Consider the following 16409-nt stretch of genomic DNA (forward strand, 5'->3'; position numbering starts at 1 on the left):
TGTTTAGCCTGAAGAATTAATTAATTAACTAACTTTATTTATACCCCGCAAAATCTCCCGAAGGACTCATAGAATCAAAGAGTTGGAAGAGACCTCGTGGGCCATCCAGTCCAACCCCCTGCCAAGAAGCAGGAATGTTGCTCGATGCGGCTTACAAAGGCCAAGGCCGCGAACAAACAACAACATACAGGCATGTTTAGCCTGAAGAACTAATTAATTAATTAATTAGCTTTATTTATACCACGCAAAATCTCCTGAAGGACTCGATGCGGCTTACAAAGGCCAAGGCCGCGAACAAACAACAACATACAAATACAACAGTAAAACTCATAAGCAAATAATAAAACATCAAGCAAAAACAATAAAACACTAAAAAAAGAAGAGAAGGCTGAGAGGAAACATGATGACCATGTATAGATATCTGAGGGGAAGTCATAGAGAGGAGGGAGCAGGCTTGTTTTCTGCCCTTCAGCAGTGGAACTCTGCTCTGGAGTGTGGTAGAGGCTCCTTCTTTGGAAACTTTTAATGGATGGCCATCTGTCAGGGATGCTTTGAATGCAATTTTCCTGCCTCTTGGCAGGGGGGTTGGACTGGATGACCCATGAGGTTTCTTCCCACTTTTATGATTCTATGCTGCCCTGGAGACGAGTACTCGGAGCAATGACTTCAAACTACAAGAAAGGAGATTCCATCTGAACATGAGGAAGAACTTGGACTGGATGGCTGATGAAGTCTCTTCCAACTCTATGATTCCCTGCCTTGATATTCTGGTATATAGGGCTGTGTGGAAGATACCCTATTTCCAGCCAAAGAAACAAACACGAAGACTTAGGGCCCTGCCACACAAGCGTATAACCCAGGCTCCTTCCACAACTGAATAAATTCCCACATTTTCTGCTTTGAACTGGAATATATGGCAGTGTGGACTCAGATAATCCATTTCAAAGCAGATATTGTGGGTTATTCTGACTTGATATTCTGGGTTATATGGCTGTGTGGAAGGGCCCTCAGAATATCAAGGCAGGAAATCCCACAGTATCTGCTTTGAACTGGGTTATCTGAGTCCACACTGCCATATATTCCAGTTCAAAGCAGATAATGTGGGGTTTTATTCAGCTGTGTAGAAGGGGCCTTAAGGACAATTTGAAAATGAGCAAATTTATAAGCCTTCCAGGACATTGCATCTACACTGTCGATTTGATGCAGTGCTATACCACTTTAACTGCCATAGGTCAACGCAATGGAATCATGGTCACCTTTAGCTTTCTCTGCCAAACTACAACTCCCATGATTCCATAGCATTGAGCCATGGCGGTTAAATGGGTGCCAAACCGCATTAATTTTACAGTGTCAATCAAGCATGGGCAAACTTGGGCCCTCCAGGTGTTTTGGACTGCAACTCCCACAATTCCTAACAGCGTACTGCCTGTTAGGAATTGTGGGAGTTGAAGTCCAAAACACCTGGAGGGTCCAAGTTTGCCCACGCCTGAAGTAGCTCTATCCTTAAGAGTGTCCAGGCATATCTAAATACCTATTTACTTACTTAGGCGATCCCTCGTTTGAATAGGATTGTCCTCCAAGATCAGTGTCCTGGCGGTGGGTCCGTAGGTGACTGTGGAGCCCTATTCTTGATAAGCATGTTCTCCTGCGGTGAGGGCATTGGTTTCTAGGTGGAAGGTGGTCCCGGTTGGGGTTTCCTTGACGCGCCTTCCTTGGCTCGTTTCTCTCTTTCGCCCTCCATTTGTGCCTCTTCATATTCTACAGCACTGCTGGTCACAGCTGACCTCCAGCTGGAGCGCTCAAGAGAGAGGGCTTCCCAGTTCTTAGTGTCTATGCCAGAGTTTTTGAGGTTGGCTTTGAGCCCATCTTTAAATCTCTTTTCCTGTCCACCAACATTCCGTTTTCTGTTCTTGAGTTCGGAGTAGAGCAACTGCTTTCGGAGATGGTGGTCGGGGCATCCGGACAATGTGGCTGGTCCAGCGGAGTTGATGGCGGAGGACCATCACTTCAGTGCTGGTGGTCTTTGCTTCTTCCAGCACGCTGCCAATTGTCCATTTGTTTTCCCAAGAGATTTGCAGGATTTTTTTGGAGGCAACACTGATGGAATTGTTCCAGGAGTTGCATGTGACATCTGTAGATAGCCCACGTCTCGCAGGCGTATAGCAGGGTTGGGGGGGGGGGGGACAATGGCTTTATAAACAAGCACCTTATGATCCCTAGAGATGTCCCAGTACTTTATTCGGAATAATGCTGCACTCACAGAGCTCAGACGGTATTGTATTTCAGTGTCAATGTGGACTTTTGTGAAGAGGTGGCTGCCAAGGTAGCGGAAATGGTCAACATTTTCTAATGTTACACCATAGGAAACAGAAGCCAACTAGAAGCAAACAAAAAAACTACATTTAAATTGAAATGTTTGCAAAAGGAGTATGCATTGCTGCATATCCTGTATAGCTCTTTGCTAAATACATGGAGAAAGGGGTACCTGGTAGCCATTCTCAAAGCAAGCAAAACTGTCTAGCCACTTGCAAGCCTTTTTAAAAGCTAAACAACAGCTCACTACTACCTGTCACTCTGCCACCTGGCATTCGTTGCATAACATCTTTGCATTGCCTTCCAAATATTCTACTGGTAGACGTGACATTAAAGTGACCTTGACCCATTATTATCAGCATCAAGCACATTCCAAGGAACGGTGGCAGCATTCCCAGAGGATAATAATACAAGCATTCAATAAATCATCGTTTCAAGCCATTGTAAAGCACATGAGGCCAAATCGGTCAACTGCAAGGCATAGAGATCAAAGAATACAGCTACACTGTAGATTTAATGCAGTTTGGCACCACTTTAACTGAGATTGTGTGACTTGCCCAAAGTAATCATGGAATTGTATCCTGGGCTCCAGTCATAGTCCATTGCTCAAACCACCATACAATTCATTATATTTGGGGATTTGGGAAGAGGAGACCTATACAGGAGCTCAAATATCTTTGCTTTAAATGTAATGCAAATATAATGTAATGTAGTTGTGCTAGTGTGCAAATAAAAACAGCACCCACACTTGTGTAATACCTTTATTAGGACCCACCAGGATGCCACAGAAGTATCCAAGTCCTGCAGAATATTAAGCTAGGTGACAAGAGATGAAAACAGGAAAAAATGCGGAAATGAGACTGAATGAGCTGTCCACAAGATCCCGAGAAGATGGAACTCAATGGGTCATTCACAGGCAGGTAATAGGTTGTACCCAGTAATGCATACTACCAATTAAGAATTATGTAGCAATAATTACTTTCTGTAGGTGACTAAAATGATCAAGGGTCTGGAGGACAAGCCCTATTAGGAGCGACTTAAAGAGCTGGGCATGTTTTGCCTGAAGAAGAGAATTCAGAGATTAGACATGATAGCCATGTATAAATATGTGAGGGGAAGTCATAGGGAGGAGGGAGCAAACTTGTTTTCTGCTGCCCTGGAGACTAGGACTCAGAACAATGGCTTCAAACTACAAGAAACAAGATTCCATCTGAACATTAGGAAAAACTTCCTGTGAGAGCTGTTCAACAGTGGAACTCTCTGCCCCGGAGTGTGGTATAGGCTCCTTCTTTGGAGGCTTTTAAACAGAGGCTGGATGGCCATCTGTCAGAGCTGCTTTGAATGCGATTTTCCTGCTTCTTGGCAGGGGGTTGGACTGGATGGCCTACAAGGTCTCTTCCAACTCTATGGTTCTATGATTTATTTCATGGTTGCTGTGAATGTTCCGGGTTGTATGGCCATGTTCCAGAAGCATTCTCTCCTGATGTTTCACCCACATCATTGGCAGGCATCCTCAAAGGTTGTGAGGTCTGTTGGAAACTAGGCAGGTGGGGTAGTACTTTCAAGTGATATGACTGTTAATTTAATACTTTCAATGGACATGGCTGCATTAATACATGCCTTTACCTGGGTGGAAACCCCTCTACCCAATGGGATTTTATTTTAAATAGACATGTCTACATTTGTACTGTTTTTACCTGAAAGGATCTGTGCAATATCATATTCAGCTGACAGAGCGGTGAAAGCAAAACAAGACTCAATAAAGTAGGAATATTTTATTTAACAGGAAAGCATCAGAGGCATTATTTAGAACAATGTAACAAAATATTAGCCCTGCATAGTATCTTAAAATTTTAAAAAAATTATCGTCACCACATGAAAAGGTCTGTTTCCACAGTTTACATTAGTTATAAGTTTTCTTTTTTTAAAAAAACAAGCTACTTCCTAGTCTGAAAGCAAATATGATGCAAATTATAACATATGCAGGTAACTATAAAGGCATTATTAATATTATAGTCACATTTTATTTTCACTGTTAAACATTCAGTTGCCCATGCCATGGCTTTTGTTGTTGTTGTTCATTAAGAAAGCTGATAAATAAGGGGATATGATCCAGTGAAAGTTAAGCACTTTAAAGACCTCAGTCTTATGCACCATCTTAAGAAAAAAGATCCATTAAACAGGAGGTGGGGACTGCACCTAATTAACATGCATAATATTAAGCTCTAGGTTTCCTCGAGTTGGGTCTAATCTTGGTCATACTAACAGCAGACCGCTTGCAATCTTAGATTAATCCACATTTCTTGTATTTATTTTAAGAGACACATTATATGTGTAACTATCTAGATCCAGCCTATTGGGAAAGATCATGCTGCTAAAATCAGAGGAAATTAAATATGTTTAACTTTGCCTGGATCATTTCAAGTACTCTTTCAAGGTCTGGCTGAACTGTATTCAATACATTTCAAAGAATTGTGTTCACACCAACGTGATGGAGGTCAGGTACAGAATACAATTCTAAACATGTTTACTCTCTTATAAATAGGTTTAGGATTGCAGACTTAGTCTATAGCAGCGTTTCTCAACCTGGGGGTTGGGACACCTGAGGGAGGGTTGCGAGGGGTTGTCGAAGGGATCACCAAAGACCATCAGAAAACACAGAATTTTCTATTGGTCAAGGGGGTTCTGTGTGGGGAAATTTGGTCCAAGTCTCTTGTTAGTGGGGTTCAGAATCCTCTTTTGATTATAGCTGAACTATAAATCCCAGCAACAACTCCCATATATCAAGGTCTATTTTCCCCAAACTCCGCCAGTGTTCACATTTGAGCATATTGAGTGTTCGTGCCAAGTTTGGTCCAGCCCCATCATTGCCTGAGTCCACAGTGCTTTCTGGATGTAGGGTGAACTACAACTCCAAAACTCAAGGTCAGTGCCCACCAAACGCTTCCAGTATTTTCTGTTGTCATGGGAGTACTGTGTGCCAAGTTTGGTTCAATTTCAGCGCTGATGGAGTTCAGAATGCTCTTGGATTGTAGGTGAACTATAAATCCTAGCAACTACAATTCCCAAATGACAAAATCAACCCCCTCCACAACCCACCAGTATTCACATTTTGGGCATATTGGGTATTTGTGCCAATTTGGTCCAGTGAATGAAAATACATCCTGCATATCAGATATTTACATTACGATTCATAACAGTAGCAAAATTACAGTTATGAAGTAACAATGAAAATAATGTTATGGTTGGGGGTCATCACAATATGAGGAACTGTATTAAGGGGTTGTGGCATTAGGAAGGTTGAGAAACACTGGTCTATAGGACAGGCTGGCAAAGAATGGTCCTCCGAATGTTTTAGCATATACCTTCCATCAGTCCTACCCAGCATAACCAATGGTGAAGGATTGCATTTACTTCAATCTAAAAACAACTGGAGGGCCATACATTTCCCATCCCTGGTCTACAAAGTTAATTTTTCTTTGCTCAGTCCAAAGAACATAAACTTTATTCAGAAAACTATTAGTAAAGCAAGATTGTTTAGATACAGTTGTACCATATTAAATAAATGCAAAATATGTTTTTTTCATACACATTAAATAAACTGAATATTTTTTTGCATGTACATTAATAAAATTGGCTAAGACTGTATTTCAAAGAAAGCTGTACATAAAGTTATTTAGTGCTAAAAATCTATGATTTATTTTTCAAGTATAAGTCACTCAGAAATATTATTGCCAATACTTGTGCTGTAGTCAAAATCCAGGGAATAAATTACCATATATACTTGTGTATAGATCAACCTCATGTACAAGAGTTAAGGGCAGGTTTGGGAGCCAAAATCATGAGTTTTGCGATGATCCATGGATAAATCAAGCCTAAAATCAGGAACATGTGACAAAACAGATTTGTTACAAGCCCTTAAGTTTTAGCCTTGATTTATCCACAGGTTTGTTTGGTTTTTTCCGTGTCAGGAGTGACTTGAAAAACTGCAAGTCCTTTCTGGTTTGAGAGAATTGGTCATCTGCAAGAACGTTGCCCAGGAGACACTGGATGTTTTACCATCCTGTGGGAGGCTTCTCTCATGTCCCCGCATGAGAAGGTGGAGCTGACAGACAGGAGCTCACCCTGCTCCCCGGATTCAAACTACCAAACTTTTGGTCAGCAGTTTTGCTGGCACAAGGATTTATCCCATTGTGCCACTGGGGGCTCCTGTGATAGCTGTGGATAAAGATGATAGCTAAAAAGCAGTAGAGGTTCTGTTTATTTGAGGGGTTTCAATGGGAGGAGTATAAAATTGTTGATCTTAAAATTTCGACATCTGTACATTTACAGATAAGGGAAGGAATATACATGAGGACAGAGATGAGAATTCTACCTGGAAAAAATGGAGGGAAAAGAGCAAGGAAAGCAATCTGTCTCTATTAGGGTTCCAGCATGAAAGCAGTGATAAAAAAAAACAAAGATAAGAAGCTCATCTTGGTGCAGTGGGGTCTCACCCCAAGATCCCTTGCCTAAACAGAGGGGAAACAGCACCCTTCCTTTCTCCCTCGCCTTTTTCCCCCAACCTGAGTTGCAATCAGTAACAATGTAGGAAGCCTGAAGAATGTAGCATGCCTGCCATCTGAGGCGGAGTGAAGTAGCAGTAGCCATTTTTAATTGGGACTTACTGTATAACCCTTCCTAATGCAAGCAGAGAGACTGCCAAGCTTCATAAGGTTTACACAGTAAGTCCCTAGTAAAAATGGCCACTGCTGCTCCACCTCCAGTGCCCCAAATGACAGGGAGCCCACAGCTCACCAAGCCAAGATCATCGCCATCTGTTTCCAGCATTGTCCTCTGGATAAGTCAGCTCAGGTTTAGAGGGTTGATTTTTCTGTCAACTTATACACAAGCATATGCGGTAGAATAGGTCATTTTGGGTTTATTCACATCGTGAAATATTTGGATTGAGTTTCTCGCTGAGTTTATGTATAAGAATTGCCAACTCCTCTGTTGCCTGAGACTTGTCTTCCAGAAGTTCATAGCGAAGACTTGAAATGTCTTGTTTAATTTCCTTTAATTCACCTGTGTAAGTAATAAAAATAATGATAGTTAATGGAAGAATATTTGAAATAGATGTTTTGCACTCCTACTGAAATCACAAGGAATTGTATTTAGATTTGCTGAGATGAATCTAAAATAGAAATAATTAAATAAAATATCTGCTGTTCTAATCGATCATTTACTTTTTAAGATTTTAAAAATTCACTCTTTGCCTTAACCTGTTGGTCATATTGGTATTTATTTACTTAGAGCATTTGTATCCCGTCCTTCTCAACCCCCGAAGGGGGACTCAGGATGGCTTACAATTGACAGTCATTCGATGCCAACAAAGAAACAGTTAAAGCACAACAATTAACATAAACAGGTCAACAGCAATAAACAGAAATAAAAATACATTTAAAAAGCAATAAAATACATTAAAAATATTGGCCCTGAAATATTAACACAACCAAGTCTGAGTCTGCATAGTCCAGTTTTCCAAGGCATTTTAAAGGGGCTTCCCATTTCCCAGGGAAGGAAGAAGGATTGTTATGGATTGACTGTTTCAGAAGTCCTGACTAATCCTGTACTGAGAGTGCGACATGTCTAAAAATGTATTTTATTTTGAAAATAAAGTTTGTAACACATCAAATCTTTCAAATGAATGATACAAGATGAAATCCACCTCTTTATGAAGAGTATCTTGCCCCAGAGAAGTCAGAATGACAGAGATAATCTCTATGAATCATGTGGCTGTATAAATGTTGGACTGCAGCTCCCAGCCACCCAAATAAGTACAACCAGTGATAAGGCAGACAGGGGATTGTAGTCCAGTATCTGGAAAGCCAAATGTTCCCATCCCTGTCTGAGATATACAGGGTATTTAGTGTCTAAATTAGATAGTTTTAGTGAAGAAACATGGCATGCAATCTTTCCACATATTTGGTTTTATATCATACTAATATTCACTTTAATATTATAAGGTGCCATGATTATCCAAGCAAGTCATCTATGGAACTCATTAACAAAGTGGCCAATATAATACTTATATCCTGAAAATTTCTTTGTGGGTTATTTTTAGTGTGTTTCTAATCCTGGAAATGTAAAAAAGAGATGATCAGTTAGAAATTGCATTGCAGCTTGCCCTACACATAAACTAAAATATAATGTATTACTATTACTATAGTGTATCAGTTATTGTAGTAAAGGTAAAGGTTTCCCCTTGACAGTAAATCTAGTCATGTCCGACTCTGGAGGTAGTGCTCACTTCTATTACTAAGCTGAAGGGTCGGCATTGTACATAGACACCGCCAAGGTCATGTGGCTTTCATGACTGTATGGAGCGCAGCTACCTTCCCACTGAAGCGGTACCTATTGATGTACTCTCATTTGCATGTTTTCGAACTCCTAGGTTGGCAGAAGCTGGGGCTAACAGCGGCAGCTCACCCCACTCCCCAAATTTGAACAGCCGACCTTTTGGTCCTTAAGTTCAGAAGCTCTGCAGTTTAACCCACTGTGCAATGGTCTAATTCAGACATTTTTGGCTATAGCACTTAAAAACCATTGTATCATTACAAAGCAGTCCTTACCCTCATTGACTTCATCATTTTCCTTGTCCACTTGTGCTTTCAGAACATAACGTTTTATAAGTCTCTTCATAATTTGCTGTTGGATACAAAAACATTAGTTCATCAGCTCTAGGACAATCTGTACAATCTCTTAATGACTTCAAAGCAACCACAAAAGCTTACAGGAACTACTCTGTGCAAACATCATCAGAATATTCATTCCAACAGAATGTCCCTTGGAAGCAACCATTCATTTCAGCATAAATATTCCATCTTCACACTTATTTATTGCTGTTTTAAATTCCATCAAAGGCCATTAGACAAATTCTCAAAGGACAGGGCAGCAAATGGCTCTTGTCATTTTTATATGAAAACTCCAAGAATTCCCCCCACAGTCACACTGCCTGGTGAATTCTAGAGATGTGTCTACATTGTAAAACAAATGCAGTTTGATGCCAATTTAACTGCTATGGCTCAGCGCTATGGAATATGAGAAGTTGTAGTTTTACAACAAGGTTTTTAGTTTTGACTGCCGAAACAGTGCTCACCAAAGTGCACCTCCAACAATTCCAACATGACAATTAAAAGTGGTATCAAGCCACATTCATTCAACCGTACAAATACACCCCTAATACCCAGAAATAATCATTTTCAGCCTTTGCTCAGATTCCAGCTGCAGCAGAAGATGAACAGGAGGGTTGTGGTGTGCTCACGTTCCAGTTTTGGACTTTTTATGGCCAATTAGTTGACCACGGTGGGAAATCGGAACAGAATGCAAGACTAAGCATTCCCCCAGAGTTTTATTTATGTAGCTTTCAACCATGAAGCAATTGAGCAAAAGATCGGCTTTTCTTTCAGCAACATAAGCCCATTTCACCACAAGGTGTCAGCAAAGACTTAAAAAAACTCTCCTGTTTTCAAAAAGTGAGGGAATTCCTATCTAGCAGAACCACTCCCTCTAATTGCAAACTACCCCGATGTCAACAGAAAAAGGAACCAGCAAAGGGTCAAAACAAGGGTATCAACATACAGGATCACAGAAAAGAACAGTACGCTTTGGTGAAAAGACACCCAGTTTAGACCTGGCCTGGCTAGACTTTGCAAGGCAAGGTCAGAGTTATGGAACAACAGCAGCACAATAACTCCAAAAAAGACAAGTGAGAAAGTTCTGCAATGGCACAAAGGTGTTTATGAACAAACCCATACAGTGAATTGCGTGAAGTGAAAGTCTCTGCTGTGTGGGTTAGAAAAACAAAACATTTCAGAGTCTGGTCTCGGAAATGTTATGTTGGGTCAAGATTCAGATTGTTCTCTTGTATTCAATACCAACTCCCAACGCTTCGGTCTAAATTTTTAATTTTTTAAAAAACATCATATATAATATATCTCAAGGTCAGACTAGCACCAACAGTAATGCGAGAGAAAGAGAGACGGGCATGGGAAAATATTTTATATTCCTGTATTTGAATAATATGCTCATGTTTATTTATGCAGATTAGTATTTTAATTATTCATGTTTTATCTTTTTCTCACTGGCCTTCTTCAGATGCACTGTATCATATTCTGACCTTTTGGCAGAATATTTTTTTGATAATTTAGCATTAACTGGTGCCTCTAAGAACTACAAAACAACAGTGATGGCAATAAAAATATTTCCTTTTATTGCTAGAAGCAATAATTTATTAGTTGTAGTATTAAACTTAAAGAAGATCAAAACATATTTTATCCCTTTAGAGTCTTAGGCTTGTATTTCAGTTTTCAGTCAAATCATAATGCTTTGTAGCTGAATTAATTCCATCATGCATTTTGTATTTCAGTAATTTTAAAGATTTTATAAAGTAGGATCCTAAATCAATCTACTTATGAATCCAGTAAAATTGGTTCAAACCAGCGGTTCTTAATTTGTGGGCCACGGACAACTGGTGGGCTGCGAGGATGGAAATCTGGTCTGCGAGCTTCCTCCTTCTTTATTTATTTATTTGTTTTATTTTATTTATTTTATATCCACTCCTTTTGTGCTGCCTGCCACTCCTTCCCTGTCGCTGACCATGACATATGTTATGTATCTGAAACTAGAGCTGATGTGGCCTATTCAATGCAATTTTCTGAGTTGGCACCCCAAACCTAATCTAAAATTGACCAAAAACTGATTCATAACCGTTTTGGTATTAATGTTGGAGAGTGGTCCCTGGTCTAAGTGTTCCCTCGTCAAAGTGCTCCCTGGTCAAGTGTTCCCAGGTCAAAGTGGTCTCTAGTGAAGTAATCCCTGGTCAAAGTGACTCCTGGTGTAATTGGCCCCTGGTGTAAGTGGCCCCTGGTCAAAGTGGTTCCTGGTCAAGTGTTCCCAGGTCAAAGTGGTCCATGGTCAAAGTGGTCCCTGGTCAAGTGGTCCCAGGTCAGTGGTCTCTGATGAAGTGGTCTCTGGACAAAGTGGTCCCTGGTCAAAGTGGTCCCTGGTCAAAGTGGTGCCTGGCCAAAGTGGTCCCTGGTCAAAGTGGTCCCTGGTCAAAGTGGTGCCTGGCCAAAGTGGTCCCTGGCCAAAGTGGTCCCTGGTCAAAGTGGTGCCTGGCCAAAGTGGTCCCTGGTCAAAGTTGTCTCGGGTCAAGTGGTTCTTGGTCAAAGTGGTCCCCGGTCAAAATGGTACCTGCTCAAGTGGTCCCTGGTCAAAAAAAGGTTGGGAACCACTGGTTTAAACATTCATAAAAATTGATGTTTATGAATGTAGTTTAACCAGTTTGGATTGTGATCCAGGAGTATGCAGCACACCAAATTACTACCATTTTCCTCCCCAAATATTCTTGCACACAATCTTGAAATGCTCCCCAAATTGAAATGATAGTTTGAAAATCTGCACAAAAGAGAGTTGTAGAAGAGAACAGGAAACATTAACACTTTTGCCCCTTCCTGCAATCTCTGTACTAAAAAGTTAGTTGTCACACACAAAATCCTTGTGACATCCCTACATAGTAACTGCACGGAAACTCAAAAAGTACTCATATAATCACAACTGCATGAGCTGCTCAGGTAACGACTTACCTGATAGCGTGTTGGCTGATTGAGAATGCTATTAAAGCTGTGTGATTCAAAAACCCTCGAGTTGGATTGAGAAAAGAGGTTTAGCTAAGAAAGAATAAATCTAAATTAGAATATCTTCCGTGGGATCTGCAACTATAATCTACCATCATGTTATCACTGATTATAGGAACGTATGTCTTTCAGCATACATTTTGAAAAAACAAGTTCAGCTTTGATTTTACAACCACTTATAAATATATTTTGGTCCCAATTTGAAGGACAGTAAGAGTATGTATTTTAACTATTCCTGCAGCAGAACCATAAAGAGTAATGTATACCTGGGAAACAGTTAACAATTCTGCAAACCAAAGAGTGGTTTGCACTGGGTTGTTGTGAGTTTTCCAAGCTGTATGGCCACAGATATATAACCCCCATTTTCCTAGTTTCCAACAGACCTAACAATCTCTGAGGATGCCTACCATAGATGCAGGCAAAACGACAGGAAGAAATGCTTCTGGAACATGGCCATATAGTCTGGAAAAGTCACAACAACCCAGTGATTCCGGCCATGAAAGCCTTCAACAATACAATGGTTTGCAATGTTCAACAACTTCCATATCCAGTATTAGTGGCATGCTAAAGGACTTCTGAATTAAACAATATTTATAATATTGAAATAAATGAATATTGGGGGGAGGGGGAGTGAAACTAGATCTTCAAAAAAGAGCTGGTTGTTGTCATGGTTAATCTTTATGCTCCTTCATAACAGTAGAAAGGGCTTCATGCTATTAATGTAGATATTCAGCTCCTTAGTATGGAAACAGGTCAACAGAAGCGAGGGGCTCACAGAAGGCAAAGATGAGACTGCAACAAAGGGTGAAGACAGACATAATATAAAAGACTGAGACAAAAAAGAGAACTTGCGGCACATCCCTCAGCCATCAGCACTTATTTTACACATAAAGGAAACAGATATATCTATATATAGATATATAGATAAGGGTGAGTCTTATTCTCATCTGATGTCTTAACATCGCTCTTTCATCATCAAATAAAGTCCAAAATTGCTAAGGAACATTTTTCCCTTGAAAAACAAGATATAAAAATGTGTTAAGAATAAAGACCAGTCTATGGAGCCAATGCCTTTTATGATGTTACTTCTATTGGTTTTGTTCCTTCATAATTTTATGAGCTCAACTTGTTCCAGCTTTTGTAATTGAATTAGCAGACTTCCTCACTGATATACCAAATGCACCATGGCAGTAGCAAAATGCCTTGGAAGCCATAGCTCGCACATTCAGTTGAATTTATAAAATGGGTTTCTACAAATGTTAAATTGAACTTCTGGACATCAGTGAAAGCACTTTCAACTTATCTCCACATGTTAATTGTGGAGAGAAATGGGAAAGACACAAGTGTACCAATGTATCAAGTACTGATTCACCTGTCATTAATTTCTTACAGTGCAAAATATCTCTGAAGACTTGAAATTCGGATTTGGTCAGAACCTATTCCCAGAAAGAAATATTAGATTGGAATTTTTAAAATTTATTTTGTGTGTGTGTGTGTCTGTCAGGAATGACTTGAAAAACTGCAAGTCGCTTCTGGTGTGAGAGAATTGGCCGTCTGCAAGGACATTGCCCATAGGATGCTTGGATGTTCTGATGTTTTACCATCCTTGTGGGAGGCTTCTCTCATGTCCTTGCATGGAGAGCTGGAGCTGACAGAGGGAGCTCATCCGCACTCTCCCTAGATTTGAACCTCTGACCTGTCAGTCTTCAGTCCTGCCAGCACAAATGTTTAACCCATTGCGTCACTGGGGGCTCGATTTGAATTGATTAGAAATAAGTGGCATCGCTCTCTATCAAAGTCAAGCTGATAATTAGAACAAGTTGTCATTTCCTTCCTTTCCCAAAAATGCTTGAAGTACCATTGTGGAAGCCTATGTGTAGGTCCAGCCACAGTGAAGTACACCAGCAGTAGAGAGGTCTGTCCATCCTACCTGGAGGGTCAACCCAAGACATTTTGCTGCTTGAGATGAGACAAAACAAGGCTTCCCTTTCACTCCAGGGCTGGTACTTACTCACCAGTGGTAACAGGGAAATAATTCTCCACTAAAACAGAGGGCACAAAGCTAATTTAGAGATGCACTTACCTGTGTATTCTGAAAAGAGTTGGTGATGAAAGAATCCAGAAGGAATAGCTGGAGATGCCCCTCTTTAGCCTCAGTCTCTGCCACCTGGGGCATATGCTTCATTTTGGCAAATGATAGGGCTAGCTCTGTCTGTTTCGTGCAATATATTGCTGCACGAGAACAGCCTGACTTAGGTTCCTTTCACACAGCTGAACAAAATCTCACATTTTCTGCTTTGAACTGAAATATATGGCAGTGTGGACTCAGATAACCCAGTTTAAAGCAGATACGGTGGGATTTTCTGCCTTGATATTCTGGGTTATATGGCTGTGTGGGAGGGCCCTTAGAATCATGCGAGAAAACAGAAACAAATGTGCTAACTCCAGCCACTCCATCACTATCCTGATTGTCCTCCAGAAGTAAAAGAGTCACTATCAACATTGCTGAGAGAGTGACCATATGTATAATTCTGGATATCTCTTGGAAGAACTGCTTTAAGACAGTACTCTACTAAAAGTGTTGCAAGGCATGTCCAATCTAAGCTGGTTTAAGTATAAAGGAACCTTATCGGGAGTCCTGGAAGAGCAACCTGAAGAGCTGCTTCAGCAGTAACACCTGTTCACCTGGTTACTGTCTTTCCCACTTGGATGAAATGCATTATAATCCTGCTTAAATTATATAAAACCATTCTCAATTGTGCACCTATGCAGAGGCAAGTCAGTGCATCCTGACTTGACTTGTTTTTTGGCAATGTAAAAGTGGACACGCTAAAAAGAAAGCCACATGTGTTGGTTTGGCGTGCAATTTAGAAACCGTCTGCCTGCTGCATGCCCTCAATTTCATGCACAATTATGATGGCATAGAATGGGTTGAACAAGAGCATGCAAATCCCTACTCTTTATATGCAGAATTCCTCATTTCCATTAAAGGAATAACAGATGTGGATTATCAGATGAGTTTTAGAAGTGATTTTCTTTTGTGCCAGAAGTGAGTCACTTCTGGTGTGAGAGAATTGGCCGTTTGCAAGGATGTTGCCCAGGGGACTCCCAGATGTTTTACCATCCTGTGGGAGGTTTCTCTCCTGTCCCTGCAGGGGAAGCTGGAGCTGACAGACAGGAGCTCACCCTGTCTTGCGGAATCGAACCACCAACCTTCAGATCAGCAGTTCAGCCAGCACAAGGGTTTAACCCATTGTACTACCATGGCTCCAATCTTAGATGTGATGCAGAAGCCTCTGCAAACCAGAGCCTAACCCTCCGTGGGATTACACCTTAGAGCTGGAGGTTCCCTATTCCAATTTATAGTTTGCTGAAAAATGGGATTTTGTGCAAAATTACAGCAGGAGAGGGTTGCATCCAATCTTCAATGAAACAGCTTATATTTCATCCAGCACCAGTTATATTCTACATATCAAACATCCATCTGGTTAAGTGAGATTTGATGGGTATATAAGTTATCTTCATATTTCAGCACCATATTATCACACAACCGGATCAACACGTATTTCATGAATGCAAATAGTTATTTTGCTTTCAAAAACAATCAAATATTTAAAAATTAATTTACACAAAATGCACATAGAGTGTTTTCCACCTACCCTGGATTTTGAGTTTCCTATTCCCATTTCCATATCTTTTTGCAGCCTTTTTCTTCGGCACATAAATAATCTAAAGATCCGCATGAAGAGATAAATAAAGGACTTCGGACTCGGTACAAGACTGAATGGAGGCGGCAGGGTTTTCCCATCATCGAAATATGATAGCCAAAGCTTAGAGCGAGCAAATTTCCATTCCACATCACTATCATCCTAGGTAAGAAACAAAGAAAGATCAATTATTATTTTTCTGCAATCAAAACTTGGGAAATACTCTTGGTGAGTTGTTGTGAGTTTTCAGGGCTTTATGGCCAGGTTCCTGAAACATTCTCTCCTGGCATTTCACCCACATCTATAGCAGGCATCCGCAGAGGTTGTGAGGTCTGTTCGAAACTAGGAAAATGGGGTTTTATATATCTGTGGAATGTCCAGGATAGGAGAAAGAACTCTTTCTGTTTGAGGTAGGCATGAATGTTTCAATTGGCCACGCTGATTAACATTTAATGGGCTAGTAGTTTCAAGGCCTGGCTTCTTACTGCCTGGGGGAATCCTTAGTTGGGAGGTGATTAGCTGGCTCTGATTGTGTCTTGTCTCAAATTCCCCTGTTTTTGAGTGTTCTTTATTTACTGTTATGATTTTAGAGTTTTTTTAGTACTGGTAACCAGATTCCATTCATTTTCATAGTTTCTTCCTTTCTGTTGAAATTGTCCACATGCTTGTGGATTTCAGTGGCTTCTCTGTGTAGTCTGACATGGTGGTTGTT

At 40.5% G+C, this 16409-nt stretch overlaps 1 protein-coding gene across 2 annotated transcripts in view; it reads right to left on the reverse strand.

Annotated features, from left to right (window-relative positions):
* Positions 1 to 4083: 4083 nt before the first annotated feature.
* TRPC3 (transient receptor potential cation channel subfamily C member 3) overlaps positions 4084 to 16409 on the reverse strand; it is a 95023-nt gene continuing 82697 nt past the window's right edge. Inside the window, exons 9-12 of one of the 2 annotated variants that reach the window (XM_060778992.2) lie at positions 15650 to 15859; positions 11940 to 12023; positions 8925 to 9000; positions 4084 to 7377 (exon numbers count right to left, since the gene is read on the reverse strand). In XM_060778992.2, coding sequence (XP_060634975.2) covers positions 7235 to 7377; positions 8925 to 9000; positions 11940 to 12023; positions 15650 to 15859 — 513 coding nt within the window. In that variant the 3' untranslated portion in view covers positions 4084 to 7234. The remainder of the gene's footprint in view (positions 7378 to 8924; positions 9001 to 11939; positions 12024 to 15649; positions 15860 to 16409) is intronic. The other variant, XM_060778993.2, reaches the window with a different exon arrangement.

This window comes from Anolis sagrei, chromosome 5, assembly GCF_037176765.1.
Source record: "Anolis sagrei isolate rAnoSag1 chromosome 5, rAnoSag1.mat, whole genome shotgun sequence".
Lineage (NCBI taxonomy): Eukaryota > Metazoa > Chordata > Lepidosauria > Squamata > Dactyloidae > Anolis > Anolis sagrei.